The sequence below is a fragment of the Botryllus schlosseri genome, chromosome 13 (genome assembly GCF_051294905.1).
Source record: "Botryllus schlosseri isolate E-star chromosome 13, Bs_hap1, whole genome shotgun sequence".
In the NCBI taxonomy this organism is placed as follows: domain Eukaryota; kingdom Metazoa; phylum Chordata; class Ascidiacea; order Stolidobranchia; family Styelidae; genus Botryllus; species Botryllus schlosseri.
In genome coordinates this window covers 19844129-19870317 of record NC_137248.1, presented here as the reverse complement: position 1 = coordinate 19870317, position 26189 = coordinate 19844129, and the positions used below count along the sequence as shown (strand labels likewise).

At 42.2% G+C, this 26189-nt stretch overlaps 1 protein-coding gene across 1 annotated transcript in view; it reads right to left on the bottom strand.

The window, feature by feature from the left end:
• LOC145454287 (uncharacterized) overlaps positions 1-25103 on the bottom strand; it is a 35958-nt gene extending 10855 nt beyond the window's left edge. The window contains exon 1 of the mRNA XM_080332283.1: positions 24877-25103. Within this exon, the coding sequence (XP_080188409.1) occupies positions 24877-25103 (227 nt within the window). The remainder of the gene's footprint in view (positions 1-24876) is intronic.
• Between the last annotated feature and the right edge of the window lie 1086 nt (positions 25104-26189).

Sequence of the window (26189 nt, the reverse complement as noted above, 5' to 3'; positions counted from 1 at the left end):
TTAATTTTTGTCTGTAGGAAATCTCAGCTAATAGCAATGTTTCAAACATGCTCGTTTTAATTTTTGTTTTAACAGCAACCGTAGGCGCGAAGCCATTCCGAGATGGCTGCGCCGAATGATCCCGTACCACAGTGGTCCCCAACCGGGGGGGGGGAATTCCCCCCTTGGGGGGAATTTCGAAACTTTTAGGGGGGAATTTGGCTTTAGCGTTGTAACGCAAGATACACTGGGTTCGCAACATTTTTCGACTTTTATGTTAGAACTGCGAAGTATAAAACTAGTTCTTTGAAGGTCTCTTTTGGCGGATTCTTAGCTATATATATATATTTATATGCCTCTAGTCTATAATCTTCCACCCCCTGAAAAAGTGAGGCGCGTGAGACGATGTCGTTGGGCCCGCGATAATCTTTCAACCAAATTGCTACCAAGCAGGGAAAAGTCGGGGAGAATTCAGCACAAAAAGGCCGTTGGGGAAATGTTTACCTTTTTTAAGCCAACATATCTGCTAACGTGAAAAACACGAAATTCATTGATTCAAGTCAAGGCCATCACAAAAGCGACTTTGGTGATTTATTTGCAGTCAGGAGCTACTACACCAGTAAAAAACTGGCTAAATTTAGAGTAATTTTACCACAACGGAAAGTGATGACCTGATTTAAAAACATTTTTGATAACAATCAGTCGGGGCCCTTCTATTGGGGGGTCCTGGGCGATACTTCCAGGGGACCCCATAAGTATGTAATCGCAGCTTTTCGGGGACTTCACTCCCAGACCTCCCTCGCTTCTATTATTACCAATTTAAATTAATGCGCCATATGGACCGGAATTACGTCACTCACGTGTACGACACTGTAGCACGGTTTTGAAGCAGGCTTTAATGTTGAATTGTTGTAGCTCCTGAGCCTTCTTTTAATATACATTGTAAAATTATAAAATAAGTGACCCAGTTAAATGTATCTCATGTCTTCATGTTGAATATGTATGGCATGTAGCGTGAAATAATAATACAGCGATACAACTGCTGCAGGCTAATAGACCACATTTATTTGGCAAGCTATCGGGAGACATTAGTAATAACTAATAAGCCAACACATTACGTCAAGGTTTGATTATCGGGTTATGGAACTTTTCTAACAAATGCAGAGATTTGATGATTGACCCATCTGTACTGAACCATTTTCTTGATTGGTACACGGAATCCCACGTTTATTCGCTATAATCCCTGAAAAATCACTTAAACCGAAGATGGGGGATCCTTCGATCAATGGCCCCTGGGCGACCACCCAGACCAAAAGCCACCACTGATGACAATACATCTAGTGTCTAATTGATATGGAAGTTGTCAGCGGTACTTTACGAAAGTGTAATGCGGTCCCATTCAACGTAGTTAGGGCATATCTGAATCCGTTTTGGCATATATGGTACTCAGTCAAGAAATGGCTGTGCGTTAAAAGGCACCATTTTATTAACTGGCAACTTTTTCTTAGGGGGGGGGAATTTCGGCTCAAATATCGGCCAAGGGGTCCACGAGCCGAAAAAGGTTGGGAACCACTGCCGTACCACTTCGAAACGCGGCCGATAGAGATATATAGCCTACTTTAAATACAAATGGTGAGGAAATATCAATGAAAGGATGAGTAACTTTCACGTACTGGGTAGGCCTATATATTTCAAACTGCAGTTTTGGACTAGTACAATTATAAGGAGTAGACAAGTAAACGTCGGTTGTTGCTACGAATTCGTGACCGTCATGGAACCTCGCGGACCCCCTCAAGTTTTAGTTCAAATTTGGCTCAATTGAGGTGAAACCGTCATTTGTCTTGTGCAGATATGAACTGTAGGCTTGCGATACACAGCAACAGAAAGACTTTTCTTTAAAATAACATCATACTATTTATATAGAATTTGGGTGGACTTTAATCATTTCAAAGCTTATTTTGCAGGTCGTTGAAAATCCGCGACTTCGATTTGATATGAACGATGAGTGCCGAAAATCTATTTCCATAAAGATATATGGAGGCTAATGCAATATTAACGCTATAGTGTTGCCGTATACGTCCTTCTTTTTCGAGTTTTTGAAAATGTCCTCCGAGGACGCCTAAATGTCCTCCTTTTTGGCAATTGATCCTCCTTTACAGCTTTTTCATCTAAGATTACGGATATATTCGAGTAAAAATGGTCATAAATGACACTAAATAGGGAATTCGTGGTCTGATAGCAGGCGACGACTTTTGTTTTAGTCCACACCACTTATTTTGAGAAATAGTGTGTAAATCGGCATTAGAACGAAAGTAATGACCTATTTTTAGTCAACCAATCAATTTTTTCAGCAAATATAACGAAATCGGCTGATTTCAGTTTTCATCAACTAACTTTTTGGAATGGGTAAAAGTGTTCTTCTTTCTCTATTCCAAAATATGGTAACCCTAACGCTTCCGACGATACTTTTAGAGTGATCGCAACATTTATGTCACCAAAGAAGAAGAAACATATTTCTAATGAACATATCTCGTCCAGCCTAGTCATTTTCATCTAGCATCTTATCTTGAAATAATTCTGGAATAGTGGATATGTATATATATCACGGAATAAATGGATTTCGTGGCGAGGTATCAATCTCTTCATTGGGATAAATGAGTGCAATTACTTCAGAAATTTTTATTTCAAACGACTGTTCACTAACTTGATGAGACTGACAACTTCAAATCGAAAAGGTTTTGCAAACATTACGAAGTCACGCTGATTGACTTTACTATATCTCCATATTTTTATTTTTCAACAAAGACCAACAAAACTTCTTTAATAGCAATATGTTTGTATTAGTAGGTTATTGGTAATTCGGCAATTAAAACGAATTTTCACAGTAGGATATTTCATGTCAGACGATTAGTTTAATGATGTAAGTCATGAGGTTTTATCAGTTGTGGTGCGAACCTGCGTCACGTTTTCTAGAATGAAAAAAAAAAAGAATTAGATTCTCAATCATTTTGAAAATTGAGTGGTCTCGCGGACCCCTAGAAATTGCTTCGCGGACCCCCGGTTGAGAACCACTGATATAGACTATACTCGACTGTATTAGGTTTGTATTTCGTTTCCTGCGTGAACATTGCAATTTCCTATTTCGCTTTTTGCCGTGAGCTGACGTGAAGTTGTTGCTGGCAAAACTGCTTCAGTCACGTTTCTGTCAAAACTTCCTCTCTAACATACGACTAGAAACAATTGGATTGAAAGTGAGATTTTGATTGTATCGGTGTTTGGGATTCCAATTAAAAATACGTAACACTGCACGAGCGGAATATGGATCGTTGTTGCCATGTAGTGAGTCATCGAACGATTGCAATCTTCACATAATACTTAATTTGGAGACTGTCCTGTGATTTTATAGACAGCCTGCGAAGTGTCCTAAACTATCATGTTGGTACACAACGAAGAACGTATCACGTGGAAATTGCCTGATTCGACGTTGTATTCGGAAGTTGTTGTTAGTATGGTTGGTTTAAATCACGGGTCGGAAACCTTTTTCGTCCGAAGAGCCATATTGGTACTGTATTTTCCATTTTAACTTTCAAAGAGCCATAGATGTCAATTACCTGTTACGTCACTATTGAGAATTCGTGGCGTCATGGGAGCACTAATTCGAACTCACTATACTTGGGATTCGTCGTGTGCGTCATATTTTCTATGTAAAACACGTAATAATCATGCTGGTTGCCTTATTTGAGCATGCGAAACTTGAGTTACAGAGATCTTTTTAATAGGCCATTGGCAGGACTTCGATCACGTGACTAGATACGCATAGCAACCACAAATTGGTTAGCAAGCTACTTTCTCGCGCACCTGCTTCAGTGCTAAATATAGCATTGATTTCTGGTTGTAAACATTTCGGAAATTTTTTGTAGAAGTCATCAGAGATTTACCTATGCTAGATGTCAATCCTGTACAAAGCATTTATAATGATATCGTCAGAGTTACGCAGAAATCCCTCGGTAACGTAGCCGGATTTCGGATATAGTATATTATCGTTTTCGGGCTGTAAACGTTTTATAATAGTGTCGTGGAAATAATAAGAGATGTGAAGTGGGGTTCTGGGGGGCGGAGCCCCCCATAAGTTGCGGTTATCAGATCCGAAGCATGTCCAGATTAAAAGAATGCGCATCACAAACATATACTCATCTATCACTGCTGTGGATATACCCAGCTATCGCAGATATCAGCAAAAACTGCAGACATAGGTCATATATAGGTCATGCGTCGTTTAGGACGCAGGTATCACGTCTGACGCATGTCTGTGTCCATTAAGCGCGCAAATATCCAGTCCGGACCATGCCTGGGGGTATTTAGTACGCGGATATCAGTACCGGAGCATGTCCGGATAAAAATAGTGCGCAGATATCAGGTCTGAGGCATGTCTGGCGCAGCACAAACATATTCCAGACCCGATGTCCGAGTGAAAACACAGTCCTAACACCCCAGACATGATGTACGAACACGCCCTAAACACGATGTCCAAATGGCAACACATTCCGAACACACCTTAGGCACGATGTCCGAGTTGCAAAACTGTCCGAACGCACCCACGAAATGATGTCCGAATACACCCCAGACACGATGTCCGAGGGGGAAAACAGTCCGAACTCACTCCGGACACGATGTCTGAATGACAACACATTCCAAACACATCCCGGACATGATGTCCGAACACCCCCCTGACACGATGTCCAAGTGACAATAGAATCCGAACACACCCCAGGCTTGATGTCCGAACACCCTCAAACACGATGTCCGAGTGGCAGCACAGTCCTAACACCCCAGACATGATGTCCGAACACGCTCTAGACACGATTTCTGAGTGGCAACACATTACGAACACACCCTAGGCACGATATCCGAATTGCAAAACTGTCCAAACGCACCCAAGACATGATGTCCCGAACACACCCCAGACAAGATGTCCGAGGGGCAAAATAGTCCGAACTCACACCAGATACGATGTCCGAATGGCAACACAGTCCGAACACACCCCAGACATGGTGCCCGCACACACCCCAGACTCGATGTCCGAACACGCCCTACTAGTACTGCATTTCCATGTACAAATGTAGTGTGCTCTAAATTTCACTTGGAAATATAGACGATCAGACAAGCTTCAGATAAATCCAAGTGCCGTATCTCAACTGTCGTCCAACATATAGCTACACCTTCTTGAATATTGCATTGATAAAACCTGAGATGTGCAGACCCGAAATGAGCAGAAAATTGTCAATTTTCAAAGTGACGTAACTTTCGACCCCAAAGTCCAATTTTCATAAAATAAAGTTCATCCTGTTTGGAATAAGCTCATCTCTGCGTGTACCAAATTCCAAGAGATTTGAAGAGGTAGTGATGTGAACATCGTTTGTCTGTGTATGGAATGGCCTAACGGGAACAGACGACCTACCGATAAGAGACACATGCCTACACGCAGCACACAAGTTCACACAAACCGTATTTCGACAGCTAAGCCTAAACCTACACCAGCAGCAACCTTGCTCTCTACAGGCGAGGGACTAACTACGGGACAATACTCCCCAGATGCACGCGCAGCAGCGTCCGTGATCTTTCCATGCCCCAGTCAATCTATCTGAACATAGGATACATTCACCTCAAGCCTACAAATACAATGCCAACTACCTGCTACTTCACACCCAAACTGCCTAATACCAGAACTACGTCATGCTGCTGCTACCGACTACTCATACTTCACGCTAACAAACACAGAGACACACTCACTCACATCCAACTCCAGTCACACTCTCAGCCAACTCCCTCCTCAACTAAGTCAACACGCGGTCTCCAGCCATACCACGCGCAACATTAAATTCTAAACGACAAATACAGAGCATTGCTCCGGGTCGCCACAATATTTTTCGAAACTTGGGGCAATTAACATTTAGATTTCCAACAGATATACACAACAGCAAAAGTTTGAATCTAGCATTTACACGCTTTTTGCGGTTAATGCGTCTTTTCGTCGTGTCTGGTATTACTGATGGCTTTACAGTCTGGTTCAGGGGCGGGCAACTTCTCGAGTCGGCGGGCCGGATATAGGAAAATTAAGTACTTGGCGGGCAAGATTGCTGAATCGATTCAATATTCGCCCATTTATCCACATTCCACATATACAAGGAATAAATCGCATTTAATGAATAGATTTTAACGACAGTAATGTCACTTCAAAGCAATTTATCGCCGATAATGACGAAGACAATGTGGATTTGAGAATAGCATTGTCATACAGGCGCCGCCGTGTCTGCTTCTATCCAGGGCATGGTATGGTATGGTATGGAACGAAAATCTTCCATACTCCATACTTGCCTTACTCTCTCCATACCATACTTGCAATTTTCCATACCATACCAACATTGTTCCATACCATACTTGATACATATTCCATACTTTCAAATACTTCATTATCATAAGTATAGTTCCTTTTCTAGCACCTATATTATTGATATTTCGGATGTCATTATTGCTTAAACTAGCCATGAGGCGAATCTAATTCCTGGTACTAGTTTTATAGAGTCTGTTTTGGTGAGGTTTAGTTCACGGTGGTAAGGTGTGTGTACGTCTATTCTACTCTACAGCTTCCGCGAGCAAAATGAGATAGTCAGCAGATTCTTATCTAGGATCGTCCATAAAACGGACGGGTAACATACAGTCCGCAGGTCCGATACGACCCACGACGAGATTTTGTCCGGCCCGCAGACATTTTCCCGTCTTATATGATAATGTGGCCCGCATTGTCATTATCGGCGAGAAATGGCTTTGAAGTCACATTGCTGTCGATAAAATACATTCATTCAATACGATTTATTCCTTGTATATATGCGCGAATAATGTATCCATTCAGCAATCCGGCCCGCCAAGTACCTAATTTTACTATATCCGGCCCACCGACTGTAGAAGTTGCCCGACCCTGCTCCATAAGAATATCATCGCCTACCCGGTACATTGGCATGAGGCACATGCAAATTTGAAGTAAATACTCGCAAAATAATTTATAATATAGGCGCACCCATAATATATCCCAGCTACAGGCGATCAATACTGCAGCGATCTGCGTGATTATTAGTACAGTATTTGGTTGCGGTTAGCAAGGCGAGAATTTCAAACTACCCCACTCTCTGATCTATAATCCTAATGTGATAGCGTTTGAAATATAACCAACAGGATATCTCGGTATGTAAATAGTATAAATGTGCGGACAATGTTTCAGAAGAAATGTAATTATCAATCACATTGAGCTATTAGTGCGTTGCATCATGATTGCTTATAAGCTGTCATCACTCAAGGAATGAGGTAGTTGGAGTTGCCTACATTACCAATATTGCGTCACATGATAGACCAGGGGTGGGCAAACTTTTGAGCTCGCGGGCCGCATTCGACACCTGAATCCATTCGCGGGCCGCACTATATAAAACTGAGACTATACACCAAAACGCAGTATTGGTATTTGATTATATCATATAGTGATGACATGGAGATAATATATATGCTTATTCAATGCAAACCAAACATTACTTTGATGATATCGGACAAGCGTGAGAAATAGTGGCGAGATTTCATAGGCTGGTCGACCTCAATAACCAATTTGTCGGTTGTCCTGATTCTTAGAACAGGATTGAAATTCGAATCTGTGAGCAGAGATCTGTTCATAGATTTACCAATTCCTTTTTTGGTACAGTTCCAGGACACACAATGCTGACAGCGTCATAACCATGTTAGCTTCAAACACGCTTCTACTATGTGTAGACAAAATATAAATACCCTAATTGTACGCATACAGAGAACGAATCTATTTAAGACACGCGCGAATCGTTATTATAAGCACACCCCTGAAATATTTAAAACTAAACGGGCCAACCTGAAATCACACTCGTGATCCTAATTACGTCAATGTCGTTTAGGATTTCTGTGATGTTTACCAGTTAAAACCTTTTAAACTGCGTGGGCCTTGAGATCGGGCTGTCGCGCCAGAAATTGAACATAAAAGTAATACAGGAAGTATGTACCCTATAAACGTATGTAAATCGCGCGGAGCGCGAAAAAAATTCAGTTGAGCTCAGCTTCGTGCCCCCTCAGATGCTTTCACGATCCCCAAGGAGGGTGCGCCCCTCCGTTTGACAACCACTGTCTTAGAATTATTATGGTGAAATATACTAAGAAAAGGTTAATGAAGTCCCTGCATTAATTCGATTTTTGGTACGCATTTTATCAATATTTTTGACAAATTTCTTTAGACTCTCGCGGGCCGCACAGAACGGTGTCGAGGGCCGCATGAGGCCCGTGGGCCGTAGTTTGCCCACCCCTGTGATAGACTATGCTCGGAGACAGCGTGTCTAGACTCAATAGAACAGGGGCGGGCAACTTCTCCAGTCGGCGGGCCGGATATAGGAAAATTAGGTACTTGGCAGGCCGGATTGCTGAATTGATACATTATTCGCCCATTTATCCACGTGACACGTATACAAGGAATAAATCGTATTTAATGAATGTACTTTAACGTGAAGCAATGTCACTTCAAAGCCATTTCTCGCCGATAATGACGAAACAATGTGGATTTGAGAATAGCATTGTCATACAGGCGCCGTCATGTCTGCTTCCAGTTGATCAATGAACAGTAGGGCTCTTCAAAAATGACTTTTTTTCTCAAATCGTACTGGCTACTTGATAAAATAGTTAGGTTACCTAATTTAAGCCTACACACAAAATTTGGTTCAATTCCAGCCAGTAACCGCTTTGCTACAGGAGAAGAAAGTTTCTATTTATTATATAAAAATAAATAACAAAATCTTTGAAAATTTTTTGTTCACCCCATGAAAGTGTTAGGCTGTCTATAGAAACGATGCTCGCCAAATTTGGTTCAATTCCGACCAGTGGAAGCGGAGTTATTGCCGTCGAAAAATTTGTATTTGAATAAAATAGTATTTACGGTGAGCACAACTATAATAAATAAACAAAGAATCGGTCACCGTAAATACTATTTTATTCAAATTCAAATTTTTCGACGGCAATAACTCCGCTTCCACTGGTCGGAATTGAACCAAATTTGGCGAGCGTCGTTTCTATAGACAGCCTAACACTTTCATGGGGTGAACAGAAAATTTTCAAATTTTTTGTTATTTAGTTTTATATAATAAATATAAACTTTCCTCTCCTGTAGCAAAGCGGTTACTGGCTGGAATTGAACCAAATTTTGTGTGTAGGCTTAAATTAGGTAACCTAGCAATTTTATCAAGTAGCCAGTACGATTTGAGAAAAAAAGTCATTTTTGAAGAGCCCTAATGAACAGTCGGTGCAATCCTTAATTAAGATTTCAAGGCGTTCGATAAGCCCGATACCGCAGATTTACCAAGATGTCAGTTTATTAGGGTTGAGTTCAACTGTGTGGCCTAATTAATCTCGATATTGAATTCATGCGCCCGCGTCCTCCACAAAATTTGAAAAGTGGCCCGCGACCCGTTTCGAGTTGGCGACTCCTGGCATAAGCGGTGTCTTACGAAAGCCTAGAAGTGTGCTATGCTACAAGTCGGCTGTTACGGATTCAAAAATAAGATACATCAGCTTGGTGCAAATGATCATTGTAGTCGACAAACACCATGATTACCACAAACGACATTAGGGTTGAGTACATCGGTAATGCCGATAATTAATGCAAGTCTTCTCGCTTCGACGAACTTACGCGTAAACTCCACTCTCGCACTCTGCGGATACACGCATACAGTCACTAAAATTTGACGTAGTAAGCAAGTAGTGGGGAATCTCGGCAGACAGGGGCTGCGGGCCACATTATCATGCATGACGGAAAACTGTCCGCGGGCCGTATGTTGCCCGCCCCTGCAATAGAATATCGGATCAACATTACTGTTGTCATTATTACATCACAAAATCATGTCATTCCAAGTGCTCCTAAAACCGTTGCACAAGCGTGTATTTGTACCTACACAGCGTTCACGTTCACTCATAACAAAAGCGATCGTATTCCGTGAACAGCGATCAACGTACGCTTCATGAAGCTTGCACAGACCACGATAAAATGTGTAAAACACCAAAGTATGGAAGTATGGAAATGTCGTTCCATACCATAGATTAAAATCTTCCATTCCATACCATACTTGCATTGTTCCATATTCCATACCAAAATATCGATCCATACCATACCATACTTCCATATCATACCATACCATACCATACCATGCCCTGCTTCTATCTGATCAATTAACACACGGTGCAATCCTCAATTAAGAGTTCAAGGAGTTCGATAACCCCGGTACCCCTAATTTACCAACACATATATTCGTTAGGGTTGAGTAAGTGACGAGATAGCATCGTTGTTCAACTGTGTGGCCTGAGAAATCTCGGTAATGAATTCATGCGGTCCGCGACCTCTACGAAATTTGAAAAGTGGCCCGCGACCCGTTTTGAGTTGGCGACCCCTGGTATAAGCAGTGCTTTCGTCTTACAAAAGCCTAGAAGTGTGCCGTGCTACAAGTCGGCGGTTACAGAATGAAAAATAAGAAATATCAGCCTGGTGTAATTGACCATTGTAGTCGACAAACACCATGATTACCACAAACGACATTAGGGTTGAGTACATCGCAAATGCAGATAGTGCAAGTCTTCTCGCTTCGACGAAATTACGCGTAAGCTCCACTCTAGCACGCTGCGCATATACGTATAACATGCACTATGCAGTCACTAAAATTTGACGTTGTAAGCAAGAAGTGGGAAATCTCGGCAGACTAGGGCCGCGGGCCACATTATCATGTAAAACGAAAAACTGTCCGCGGGCCGGACAAAATCCCTTCGCGGGCCGGATCCAGACCGCGGGCCGTATGTTGCCCACCCCTGGTCTGGTTGATAATAATGGTTGAGGTTAAACTATGTTAAAAATTTGGGAGTTTCGCCCATTATACTACATCTTAGGTTCGTCTTGATGCTATTTTGATATGCGAGTACCCAGGATGAAATGCGTAGGTGGGGTCAAACATGGTCACCACAGCAGTACATATACCCACTGCAAGGTGTAAAGGTGTATATCAGTGGTCGGGAACCTATGGCTCGCGAGCCCTATATGGCTCTTTCGGGCATAAGATATGGATCTTTGCGAAATCATTATTTTTGTGCCTAATTTACAGTGTTGGGATGACTCGAGTCATGAATTGACTCGAGTCACCTTTTTCTTATGACTTGACTTGACTCGAGTCACTTTGCTAAAATGATTTGACTTGACTTGACTCGGCGTATCAGAAATGTGGATTGACTCGTGACTCGGAGCAAAATTCACGAGTCAATATCAAGTCATCAAGTAATCGGTGTCGATATATATATATCGTCTTTCAATTAAATAAAAGGGCAAAAGAAAACAGGAAACAAACGAACATCAAGATAATGAGTTTTCGGCCCTTATTAAGCGCCTCCATCGTGGGCGGTCGTGGGCGTCTTCGAGCGATAGCCCGCGTTGCGCTAGCTCGGTCTCTATTATTGAGCGCCATGTGGTTCTATTCCAGCCACCTCTGCGCCATGGCTCCGTCGGAATGTGGTTGATGATGGCGGCGGCTGGTTGATCGTCTTGATGCCGCACTAGATGACCGATTAAGCGTAAGCGTCGTTCAGCAGCCAGCAAACGGCATGGGACTGTTTTTGTGAGTTTGCGCAGAGCATTGGTGGATATGTGCTCCGGGTGGTGGCCTATCATTCAGTGATCGAGCGTTTCACTGAGCCTCGATTGTTCTCCCATAAATAAATTGACCGCAAACGAAGTGATCGAAGCTTACAGTAGTAAAGTAATAAAATAGCAAAATGTCTATTTCTGTTCTCTGTTCTTTTACCTTTACCAAACCTCTTGTTTTATTTAAATTGAATTCGAATATAGTTTATATTATCCTCAACTGTTAGCGCATGCTCAAATCGTATCATATCTATTTGTAAATGGGTAATGTATTGCATCTCATCAATTCGTTTCTCTATCCTCTATTTTGGCTGGTAACTATAAACTGAGGCTATGCAATTACTAACGTAGTTTAACAGTTCTACGTATATGTGAGCGATACAGCGCCTTCTTGCGTGTATATCAGTGGTTCCCAACGTGGGCGATTTGGCGGTCTAGGGGGGTGAAAATAACGAAGGTGGCGATAGGGGGGCGAAAACAACGAAGGAGGCGATGGCGCGTTAAAACGGTTATTTTGGAGTCGGGACTGTAACTGCTGCACCCCAACCCCCAATTGGGGGTGCGGGGAACCCGAATTAGGTGCCCAATATTATTTCGTGAATTAACATAAATTATGAAGTAATTTTTTAGAAAGTCATGCAACTCTTTCAAAAAGTTTTCGCGCTGCGCGCAATTTAATAATTTCATATTTCTTGGTTTTGGGGTACCCGTCACCAAACAAAATAACGCATGATTTATGGAAATGGGAGACTTCGGCGTCGGCCATTACTGCGCCACGACGCACCAAGACATATGAAGTTACAGGCCATGTAACAAGCGACTCCGAGAAGTGTGCCAGAACGATCAGCAGCGAGAAGACCTTGGCCGAAAAGGAATGCCCTTGTGCTGACTGAAAACTTCGACATATATACATATATATATGTTTAATTGTCCATATGCACCTCAATGGCTGGCGTCGAATGTTCCTGTCCTGGTGGTATTATACTCTACAGGACAAATACCATCCCGAAAGGAAAAAATCATTTGCCAGTAAAGAAATACCAATTTGAAATCATGTGCGTCTTTTAGTAATTAGCATCAGCTAACGAAGTTAATATAACAACGATTCCACCCGAAGATGTTTAATTATTATTCAGGGGTCCTACCTTTTCCAACACACACCACACTCAGCTCTACCGGGAAATCTGATTACGTGAGCAGAAAGAGGAAAAATTGATAGCAATATATATGCAATTCCCGATCATATTGACTGGCTGAGGGGGGTCTGCCTTATCATCCTATAGGGCCAAAGCCCGCCTGACGAGGTGCTGTTTTTTGGTTCCCAATATTTGGGGGGAGATGATCGGTGTGGAGCTTCAATTGGGGGCGATGAGTCGAAAAAGGTTGGGAACCACTGGTATATATTATACTCTATATTTGTGCATCGGTTTGGAATCAATGACCACTCAATCTGTATTTCAGGCATCTGAAAAATTGCAATGACGTAATCATGCCTCATAATCCGAAAAGGCAACTTGACTTGAAATGTGACTTGACTCGTGACTTGACTTGACTTGACTCGATTTGACTCGAGACACTTCCAAAAATCGAGTGACTTGACTTGACTCGAGTTACCTTTAAAAATCGATGACTTGACTTGACTCGAGTCAAAATGTGCAGTGACTCGAAATGACTCGTGACTCGAAGGTATAGTGACTTGATCCCAACACTGAGTGATTTATCAAGATTGTGCAACTTGTTATTAAATCTTTATCACGACCTGTATAATTATTCTTGTGTCAGTATAAACATGTCTTTGAGAGGTTAATACAGTGGCGCATTCAGGATTAGGGGCTAAGACCCCCTTTTCAAAATTCTCAAATCCAAGTTGCTGTCGCACCGGCGACCAATATCATTACCGAATTCGATGTGTACCCGCCTAGAAATCTTGGATTGCGCGATAGGTTGATTGATTAAAGGGTTCAGTTATGAGACATGCCGGCGCCTGTATCACAATGCAGTTTTCAAATACACATTGTCTTCCTGATCAACGGCAGGAAATAAACTACCGTTCACAATTACAAATTAAAATTACAAACAACACTGTACGGGTGTAGCTATCCACGTTGTTGATTGATAACGTAGCTTTGTATTAGTCGCTGTTGCAATGTAGGCGTGTGGCTCAACGTTCTATCACCGCCGAATATTTTGAGAATTAAAAAGTCGAATCGGAATCGACAATTACATTCGATTAATATCAGTTATTATAAATTCTTATGATATTTAAATTAATTGCGCTATCACAGGTAAGGTATGGCCTGGCCGTGCCTCACATATGCCTCACCTCTCCTTTCACGCTTTATTTTCGAACACTAATTTGGCAAGTTACGTCGTTTTGGTAGTACAAATGTTCAAAATCTAGTAGACAGGTGATGCACTGCCCTAAGTGCCTCCCCTGACCGCACCTCAATGACGCATCAACCATTGCAGTGGGTATGTATACTGCTGTATAGTGACACTGTTTGGATCCACCTACGTATGTCATCATGGGGCGTCGCATTTAAGAATATCAACAAGACGAACCGACGATCTCGTATTACTGACGGAAGTCTCACATTTTATAGGAAGCTTAACCTCAACAATTATCAACAAGCAGACTGCAAAGCCGTCAGGAATACCATGCAACACCACCAAAAGACGTATTAACTAGGGATGGTGTGAACCTCTGAAAGGTTCAGGTTCGCGTGAACGCGAACCTTTTTGAAAGGTTCTGTGTGAACGCGAATGTGAACCTCATGACGTCATGTGACGTCATATTGCTAATTTCAACCCTATATTTTAATGAAGTGATAGCCTATATCAGTGGTTCTTAACCTTGCCCCCAGCGCCCCCCAAGGGGCGCTGGCGATTTTGAAGGGGGCGGAAACGCCCAGGGGGCGATATGGGGGGCGCTGGGCTCAGGGAGGCGGTATGGGGGGCGCTGGAGAAAAATGACTTCGCAGTAGATGATGTGGTGGTAGGACATATCCTTAATGATTATTCAGAGCAAATTAACACCGAAAACTTCGTTATAGCCTTCAAAATACATATAGGTTTAATTGTCCATGGGCGCCTAAATGACTGGCACCGAATGTTCCTGTATTGGCAATCTGAACCCCAGAAGACGAATTCCATCTGGCAGGGAAAATTATATGCCAGTGAAGACATACCAATTTGAAATCGTGTGGGTCTTTTAGTTTAGTACGATTTGGCGACAGGGATATTCCTGTTGGGCGATGTCCCTGTTGGGCGATTCTATATTTTTTGATATAGCAGACAGGAGGTCATGAAATAACATCATGCAACGAAGTCATACCAACGGGTTCGCCCGCCCGAATATGTTTATTTATTAGTTACGGGCCCTACAGTTTCCAAGACATCAAAACTTTACCTCACAATGTTCGCTTTAAGTTTTGATGAGTCTGCGCACACTCAACATCTCACTGCGCTGACCCTTGGACAACAGTGCGTAACGACTAAAAAAGGTCATAACTTCGGATTTGTTGTGCGCAACGTAGATTTTCTGTGCGCAGAGACCGTGTCAGCACTGCGCACGTGCGCAACTTAGAGGGAACATTGCACCTCACTCAGCTCTACCGGTAAATAAGGCAGCGTGAGCAGAGAGGACAAGAAATTGATAGCAATATAAATGCAATCCCCGATCTTACTGACCGACTTTAGCATGAATCATCGAAAGTTTTCGCGCTTTGCACTGGCTCGCTAAACAGTACAGCTGATTCCGTGGCAAAAGCGAACAGCGTGATGGGGGGCGGTCGGTTTATCACCCTATGGGAGCCCAAGACCCAGGTTTTTTCGGGGGCCTGACGAAGTGCAGTTTCGTTCCTGCTAACGGGTATACGCCCGAAGATGTATAATTATTGAGGGGTCCTGCCTTTTCAATCACACATCTCTCAGCTTTACCGGTAAATCTTTTTACGTGAGCAGAGAGAGGATAAAAATTGATAATAATATATATGCAATTCCCGATCATATTGACCAATTCAACCATTAATTAGTGAGATTTTTCGCGCTTCGCGCGCCTATGGCGAGAATAGCTGCCTCACTAAATGGACGCCCAATGTAGATGACCAGTATCAGCAAATGGCGGACAGCCGAATGGGGGTCTGGGGGCGAAGCCCCCCAGAGGTTTGGTTTATCACCAGATGGGGGGCCAAGACCAACGTTTTTTGTTTGGGGGGGGGGCTGACGAAGTGCTGTTGCGGCCCTGGTAACGAATTAATTGTACCTACGGACACGCCCGAATATGTTTAATTATTAATTACGTGCCCTTTATTATCCCAAACAACAGCTCACTCAGCGCTACTGGTAAATCTAATTACGTGGGCTGAGAGGATAAAAAGTTTATAGCGACTTATATATGTAAATAATACCACCTATCCATTCATGCATTATAGAAAATTTTGATACATAGGGCGACCAGGCCACACAAACTTTGCTGACCATCGAAATTACGCTATGGGGTTATTGGGGGCGAAGCCCTCAGAAGTTTCGTTTATCACGCTATGGGTGCGCAAGGCAATCATTTTTAGGGGAGTTGACGAAGTGCTGTTACGGCCCTCCCTCTTACTCATTGTGTGTATTACATTCCTTACAATATGAGGTTGGGGGGGGGGCGCTGGAGCATGATAATTTTTGAAAGGGGGCGCTGGAGGAAAAAAGGTTAAGAACCACTGGCCTATATTAATGTACTGTACACGATACCTAGCAATGCCACAATGCTGAAGTACATATTGACGTTTTAAACGTCGCCAAATGCAGTCAAATGATAAAATAATCTCATAAAGTCAATATATTCCATCGCTTTGCCAACAATTTCGACGAGGACTTGCCAGGGAAAATAAGCTTTACGCCAACGGTGTAGGCCAAACCGAACAATATATTATGCGTCTGAGTATTGCTACACGGATATTGAGCAGAGTGTAAAACGGGTTTCTATTATTTGCACCGATACTCGCCCATTAACAAGTTATACAGCAGTAGCCAACTCCCCAATCGCACAGATTTGGTTTTTATAATACAGTATGCATATGAAGTCAAGATTGCCCCCGTATACGCCAGCTAGATAGAATACGATATCAACCTAATTCATTGGTGTAATAAGTAGGGCCATTTTTATATGACCTTAAAAAATCAATTATATGACTTTATTTTTGGGCAAATATGACTTTATATGACTTTATGCGAAAATCGTGTATTTTTACATGTAACCAACGTCGCTCATGGAACTGACGAGTAAAACATGAACAACATAACAATAATACACATCCATTTTTATTTTAAACCACTTTTGTAGTACAGTTTCATGTAGTGTGGAATGTTGGAGTCTTTAAAGTTACCATTTGGAAGTAAAAATGACTTTAGTAAGGAAAATGAGCGCTCCACAGACGCTGATGTTGGTTGACACTTCTGCAGTTTTGCATATACAGCGCTGGTGAAATGTCTTGTCTTTGTAGCTCCACAATTTGTTTCACATCGTTTTCGTCCAATAGCTTCTTAATGTAATTTTTGAGCTCAAGCGGCTCTTTTCCGAAATCGAGGGCATTTAGATCAGCATGGGCCTCTTTGATGGTGTACGGACAACTTTCCATTTTCAGTATCAAGTTTGAAATATTGTTGTAGTGGAGGCATATTTATGTTAACTGACTCGTCAACTTTGGATCGTTCACTGAATCTTTGGCGCTCTTTACAATACCTCCTTCAGCTTCTCATGCGTTGACTATTTCTTTCGCTTGTTGAAGTCTATGAACTTCAAATTACGTCCCACTTCAGTGCACAGAAGTAAAACAGATTGCGTATCAACACAATGTAATGTGTGACCTCATAGACAGTTTGCCTTCGTTCAATCAGAAATTGCCTTACTTTTTTAGTGCGTAATTGCTTCAATTGGCACTTTTTATTTAAAGTATACAACAATATGACTTTATAACTCAAATATGACCTAACCAGGAAAATATGACTTTATAACTTTCTTAATATACCCCATATGGATGCGATTTTTGCGTTAAAATTGATTTCACGACTTACTGATGCATAGAAAAAAATATGACTTTAATGACTTTAAATGGCCCTAGTAATAAGCATCATTCGCTGACGCCATGTAGTGTATTGATGTCGTGTGATTGCGGGTCAAGCTCATAGCAGAGAGTCACTAAATATTCACAAACGGAAAGCTGGATATTTCGAGCAAACTTTTGTAACAAAGCAAGTAACATTTTGGAGATTGTCACGGTGCATGCTCGTTTAGTGTTGATTCTTTATGCTGCCAGCGCCATGCATAGAGTGACGCATGCATAGAGTTAAAATGCAATAAACTTGAACCAAAGATGTAATAATGAAGTGAAAATTGCGATATATGAAAAAGGTTCACAGTGCAGAACCTATCAAGGTTCGTTTGTGAACACGAACCTCAAAATTTCCGAGGTTCACACACAGAACGCGAACGTGAACCTCACGTTCATACCATCCCTAGTATTAACTGTAAAAAGCGTGTAAAAAGTAGATTAATGGTTTTACTGCTATCTACGTCTGTTGGAAATTCTGAAGTTGGAATTCTGTTGTTGGAATTGTTGGAATTCTGAAGTCGACCTCGGTCGGACTCGAACCCGCACCCATTCGTCCCATTGGTGTTGCAGCCACTGCGCTATCTCGCCTCTGTTGAGGTGTCTGTAAAGGCGAAGATCACGAAGTCTAGTTAACGACCGTTAACTTGATTGTGATTGTTTGGTATCGATTGAAAGAAATCCGATTTTCTTTTTGCTATAGCCTCTATTACACTGCTTACTGCCAAGTGTCGCTAATTACATTGTCGGAATGTAACGATTGTTTAAAAGTCTCCAGGTTTCATACGAACTATCTATTACGACACCATGCACAAAAATACGTTCCATCATACTTCTAAATTAAGTTCATATCTGATGTTTTATTTCTCTGATTACCGGACGAGCGTCCAACTTCTTGCATTTAAGAACTGAGATATAAAATTCCAACATATTCCACCGACCAGCAGTGAACATGCAACGTAACGGCTTATGAGAATCACCGTATATTGTCGTAAGCTTCGAAAAATATCATATCCCTCTCAGTTCAATACAATTTAAAATATGTTACTTGCCAAATATCTATGTAACTCAAGTTTCGCATACTCATTACTCAAATAAGGCAACCAGCATGAAAATACGGTGCAAATGACGAATCCCATGCAGTAATTTCGAATTTGTACTACCATAACGTCACGATTTTTCAATTGTGACGTAAGAGTTGATTGACATGCATGGCTATTCGGGAGTTGAAATAGAAAATATAGGGTCAATATGGCTCTTCAGACGCTAAAGTTTCCCGACCACTGCCCTAGACATACCACTTTCATTGTCTCGGTGTTGTCTGATCAAATTCAAAATATGTTACACAGCACGAAAGGGATGTAGATCATTGTAAACATATGGCGAGTCATAGTGACGGGGCCTATTCATAGCTGTTTTATTATGATACTGAAATGGCTCAACTTTCCTGTTGCTACATAGTCAAGAACGAGCTACTTGTCATTGCCGCAATCGTAGCATCACGTTTCAATCGTGCGTGGTAAAAACTGGTGGTTCGCAATATGTGTGAACTCATTATTTCGATCTCGATTTTGACATCGAGTATGGAAAAATGTTTCAAATTCCCATTCAGAAATAACGCTGGGTATAATATTACGCATTTGAATTTGATGAGATACAGACCAAATTAAAGTTGTAAAAACGAAGTAAAGCAAACTTATTTAACTTCACATTTAAACTTTGAAATTTGAAAGACTTCAGATAATGTAAACAAATACATTCAGATTATAGATTTGAATTCGACATGGCATTAAATTTAAAAGTAGCCTGTAGGCAAAACAACCATAATAACAAACTCAATATCTGCATTCATTTGGAGGTGAATTGTCGGGCGATGATTAGGATTTGATGCGTGTAATACCTCATATTTTTCCATAATCGCACCACCAAAATATGATCTCATTATTGCCAGCATAAACTTGAAAGTCGAAATACAAAACAACATAACTAATCGTAGTGTTTTTCATGATATATACTGTTGAAATAATAATGAACACTATTACTACACACTTGTTCATTGGAGTTAGTATGGGGATCGGTGAAATCGAATCACGTCTGATTCAAGTCGGAAAGTCGAAATTTTGCCGGAATCGAATAAACAATTTTCAAAGTATGTTTTTTATTTACCAAAATTTATAGCGATACGATAGTCAACCAAAACGAAATTCAAAGCAATTTCCACAGTGAGAGGCATAACAATATCGCGCAGCTAAATCACAAAATAATTATATATCTTAATGGCTTGGCAGCGTCGTACTCCAATTGCTTCCGGCAACGGAAATAGTCCATTTGAAAGCGTGGGGATAACTAGAACTTGAGAAGGTATACTTGTTCGCCTGATTAGATAGTCAAGCAAACCCTTCCTTATTTGAGTTCCACCATTGCAGAGAATGAATGATCAACTTTTATGCGTTTTCTATTGGAATTCACCGCTGCTGCATCATTCATTTTTGCCGCAGTCTTCCACACTAAATTTAGGAGGATAATTTCTACCATACGATCGAAGTCAACTAGAAAGGTACATGTTAGGGATGGTGCGAACACCCGAAAGGTTCAGGTTCGTATGAACGCGAACCTTTCTGAAAGGTTCTATGAGAACGCGAACGCGAAATTTGTGACGTCGTGTGATGTCATTTTGCTAATTCCAACCCTACATTTCAGTGAAGGGATACGGGAATGTACACAATACCTATAGCAACGACTTAGGCCACCTTATGCCACAATGTTGAATTTTTAAACGTCACCAAATGTATCCACTGAAGCAATCAAAGGCTATATCTTGTTTGAACAATAACTCAATACGACGAGGTTACAATATGAAATCAGTATATTATCAGCAGAATAACTTTAAGACAGGCGACACACATCCAGAGTTCAGTTAAACGAAAGACCACGAGACAACAGAACACAGGGTATAAATACGAAGCACGACACACGAGAAAATAATGATTGGCGGTAATTACTAATGCTAGACAAATTAGAGACAAACGATACCAACGTAAAATGCACGAACATAACAGTCCTCCCCTGTAAGTTCAAAGTACAAGGTAATTTACGTTGGCCGATAGAAATCAGTTTGGGTCCTAGTTCTAAGCGGATAACGTCTGCCCGACGCTCGAGCAAGACTAGCTGCAGGACGTTGTGCCCTATGTCTGACCAATGGTTGCTCAGCTTGTGACTGTTGCGGCTGAGCAACTTCCTGTGTGGCTGTATCATGACCAGTGGAAATCAAGCGTGGTTGGAGTTGGTTTTTATGCCTTCTCCAATACCCATGATCTGTTTCTATTATGTACACAACACGTCCCAGTACTCCCGTCACCACGCTAACAACCCACTTTGGTCCGCGTCGGTAACTGCGAGCGTAAACCGAGGAACCAATCTCGAAATGAGTGACTGATTGTCCAGGCGCAACGGGTTTCGATTTGTCGAAGGGCAAGCACAAACTTAACAAATTGCGCGGCTGTCGACCATATAAAATCTCGGCAGGCGTTTTCCAGTCTATGCCCGGGTGCGGTGCACATCGGTACGTAGCGAGAAGTGTTTGGAGCGCGAAGTTGAGATCTTTTCCCCCGTCGCAATTTTTTATCAATCCAGCTTTTAAAGTCTGGACGAAACGCTCCGCTTCGCTTCGCCGTTCGAGGCAGGGTGAAAAAACGGTGATACGATATGGCTGATTGCCAAATTCGAACAAAACGCATCGAATTCATTTGATGTGAATTGCGGCCCGCCATCCGTGACAATTGTTATGGGCAAGCCTTCGATAGAGAAGACTTCCCTCAAAGCATTGACTACACACGTAGTTGTGGTAGATCCGACATTCATAACTTTAACGAAAGGATATTTCGAATGCGCATCGACGATGACAAGAAACATTTTATTTTTCATTGGACCTACGAAATCCAAGTGAAACCGTTCAATGCTTTCAGACGTTTTGGGCCATTCGCGATACTGACGATCAGGCGCTTTCATTACTTTACGGCAAGCGTCGCAACTCTACACGAGATTTTCAATGTCGCGATTAATGGAAGGCCATGCGATGTAGCGTCGAGCCATCAGCTTCATTTTCGCGATACCCCAATGTCCTTCGTGCAACAATGATAAGGCTCGCGCGCGAAGTGACTGCGGAATTACTACGCGCTGAAAACCATCAATATTGAGCATGACTATGTCTTCGTGCAGAGAAAGCGAATGTTTGCGAGTCGAAAACCAAGGAAAATCATCAATGTGCGACTTTGGATTCCATGAGTGACAGATAATTTTACTATTTTCATGGTTTTGTCCTTCAGCGTCGCATCGCGAATTTCATTGCGAGTTAACGGTAAGCCATCGAATGCCATATTAATAGCGTGAACAATCTTCGCGTTTTCACGAGTTTCCAGTTCGTCAAAATCAGGGTCTGGACCCTTTGGTAGGCGAGATAAACCGTCGGCGTTTCCGTGCTGATTGGTCGGTTTATAGCGAATGTCATATTGGTAAGCCATGAGCGTTAGTGCCCATCGCTGTAAGCGTTTCGCTGTAATAATGGGAATTTTCTTGTCAGGCGAGAAAATAGCTAAAAGCGGTTTGTGGTCCGTTACGAGCGTAAATTTTCTACCATACAATAATTGACGAAATTTAGTGACTCCGTAAATGATTGACAGAGCTTCCTTCTCTATTTGAGAGTAGGATTTTGCGAATCGGAAAGCGTTTTCGATGCGTGCGCGATCGGTCTCTCTTCGCCATTGTGCTCGATTGAGAGGACAGCGCCGATTGCGAATTGAGAAGCATCCGTTGATAAAATGAGATGCTTGTTTACATCATAATGAGATAACTGCGTAGCGTCGATTACGTCGTTTTTGAGAATGCAAAAAGCTGCGTCACAGTCAGTATTCCAAATGAATTCCGCGTCTGTTTGAAGAAGACGGTACAAGGCAGCGGCTTTATTCGTGAAATTAGGAATAAACGCGCGATAATAATTGACTTTGCCCAGGAATGCCTGTAGCTGGCGAACATCCTGAGGTTTAGGCAACTGTTTGATTGCTTCAACGGATTTGTTAGACGGGCGTTTGCCGTTCTTGTCAATTATGTGACCAAGATACTCGATACTACTTTTGAAAAATTCACACTTAGCGAAGTTGACAGTGAAACCGTATTCGGTGAGGCGCTCAAAGAGTAGTGATGAGTTGCGAAAATGATCGCGTTCATCAGTGCCAGTAACGATTATGTCATCGATAAAACTAGCAACACCGGGTATAAGCCGGCGATCATGGCATCAATACATCGTTGAAAATTTGCAGGACTAGATGCGACTCCGAAACACATGCGTCGATAACGGAAAAGGCCGAATTGCGTGTCGATGACACACAAATTCTTCGCATCATCATCAAATTCTAGTGGAAAAAAAGCATCGGCAAGATCAATTTTCGTGAAAATACAACCACCCTGTAACTTGTGAAGATTCATCTAAGGAGGGCAGGGGATGTTGATCTGAATTTGTTGATTCAATGCTTTGAAGTCGCCGCAAATGCGTACTGATCCATTAGATTTAGTGACGGCAACAATTGGTGCTGCCCAATCACTGTAATTGATTGGTTCGAGAATACCTCGATTGACAAATCTATTCAATTCGGTTTGAACAGCGATTTGCCTTGCGAAGGGCAAAGGACGTGGCTTGTTAAATACGGGCTTGGCATTAGGTTTTAAGTGAATTGTCACCTTTATCTTGGTGCATCGTCCTAATACATTAGAGAAAACGGAGGGAAATTTGGACTGAAAAGATACCAATTTGTCGTTCGAATCAGAAATGTCAATAGTATTACATGATTGCAATTTGACCATCTGTGAGGAAATTGCATCCAAAGCAGACGTTCCCTTAGCGGTCATGGAGAAAGCATCGCTCCAATCGAGACCAAAAATGTTTTGCCCACGGTGTTCGTCGAGAACCACCAATTTTAAGCCAACTCGAACTTCGGACCCCACCTGCACGGTTACAGTGCAAATACCTTTCACTTTCAGTGGCTTGTCACCGTACGCTACGAAACGGCAATGGTATGCTGAGAGTTTCGGAGAGCCCAAAGTTTTGTACCCAGTCAATCCCACCATGGCGGAGGGTGTACCAGTGTCCCACTGTGTCGGCAACGGAATGCCGTTGATGCTGGAGTTGATCACGAGCTGGTTTCCTACGCGTCGATATAGTTGATCGATGTCGAAGGAGAGGAGTGGCACTGAGCAGAAATTGACGGATGTGACCTGTTGCGTGACACTAGGTTTGGTAGACATGCACACAGGTTTGATATGACCTTTACGACCACATTTCTGACAAACTGCATGTCGATATTGACAGTCTTTTCTCTAATGATCGATTAAACAGCGGCTGCAGGATTCAAGTCTTTCCGGGAAGTTGCCTTGGATGGATTTGGAGGGTTTTTCCCCTTCTGATAACTTCCCGTCGTTTTATTGACGATGGAAGTATCTTTACCTTTACTCTCGCCCTGGATAACCCTATAAGTTTCCAGCGTTCTCACGTATGTTGCGGCTACTTTGAGAACGTCGTCAAGGGATGGATTGGTTTGTGTTAGACAATGCCGTCTCACATCCGCGTGCGGCGTTTCTTTGATGAGATCGCGCATTAGCTCATCAACGTAGCTCTGATTACAGCCTTCTCTTGAGTGTGAAGTTGCAATCCTTCCGCGTAGAGTAACGATCCAATCGGCGTACGATTGTCCCGGCTGCATTTTGCAATTGTAAAATTCGTACCTGGCTGCTTGCACATGAATTGAATCCTTGAAGTGTGTAGACAATTTCTCAGTCAACGCGTCGAAGGTTTGCGCACTGACATCAGCAGCACCAAACAAATTACGTAGGAGCGAGTAGGTTTCGGGTCCAATCCATGAGAGTAGACACGCTCTTTTCTTCTCCATGTTGAAAATGCCGTAAATTGCTAGGTGATGGTTGAATCGTTGCAGATATTGGTCCCACTTCTCCTTTGATTTTAGAAATGAATCAAACTTGGGAGCGGTAGCTTCAGATGTTGACGCACCGGGACTTAACTTCTGCGCTAATTGCGATATGGCTTGCTCATGCTGCAGCTTCTGCTGCGCCAAATCTTCTTTGTGCTGAGCATGTTGTTGCTCCAGCTGTGCCTCTTGTTGCTCCATCTGCGCGTGTTGTTGCTCCAGCTGTGCCTTTTGATTAGCCATGGTTTCTTCATGCTGCCTTTGTTGCTTCGCCATCATTTCCCGCTGCTTCTCTAGAAGCTTTAATACACTTGCTTCCATGATGTATCTCAGTCGCAGAAATAAATATTAAATCTGACTTCTGACACCGATTGTTATGTTCTTGATCTTTTTTGAACAATAACTCAATACGACGAGGTTACAATATGAAATCAGTATATTATCAGCAGAATAACTTTAAGACAGGCGACACACATCCAGAGTTCAGTTAAACGAAAGACCACGAGACAACAGAACACAGGGTATAAATACGAAGCACGACACACGAGGAAATAATGATTGGCGGTAATTACTAATCCTAGACAAATAAGAGACAAACGATACCAACGTAAAATGCACGAACATAACAATAATCCCATAAAATCAATATCGTCCGTCGCTTTGCCAACAATTTCGACAAGGACTTGCAAGAGAATGTAAGCTTACGCCATACCGGACCGCACAATGTATTTGGCGCCTGACCAATGCTGCATTGATATTGAACAGAGTGTAAAACTGGTTTTTATATGCTTGTTGTCGCCCCGTAAACATGTTATACAGTAGTCAACACCCCAATTTTACAGATTTGTTTTTTGTGACACAATAAATATATCAAATCAAGATGGATCTCGTACGCCTGTTGGATTTACATTAGACAATGACGTATTCTTCACATCCATTTCAATGAATGGTTGAATAGGCATCATTCGCTGACTACCTACATCTAGTGCAGTGCTTCTCAACCTTTTGCAGTTCACGACCCACTTTTCATCCAGATTTCATTGCGCGACCCACTAAACGCCCTTTCGCGATTAACGTTTAAACCATTGCTCGTGGGTGCCAGTTTTTATGTTGTCAGTGTGTTACATGTTATCTCGTCGCGCCTGGTCGCGCGCCTGTTTGCGCGTGAATATTTTCCGGGATTCATGATGGCATTCGGTCAATGATATTGCCAATACTATGCATTTTTGGCGACAGCGATATTTGGAGACAGCCATTTAGGCGCCTATACCGTATATAGTCCATGGACAATTCGGCATACATATAGGCCTACCGAAGGTTTCGATCCTTTTCGGAAGAAGTTTTCTCACTGTCGACCTTTTCGGATGCACAATTCGCGGAGTCGCATGTTGGCCAAAACCTCATATG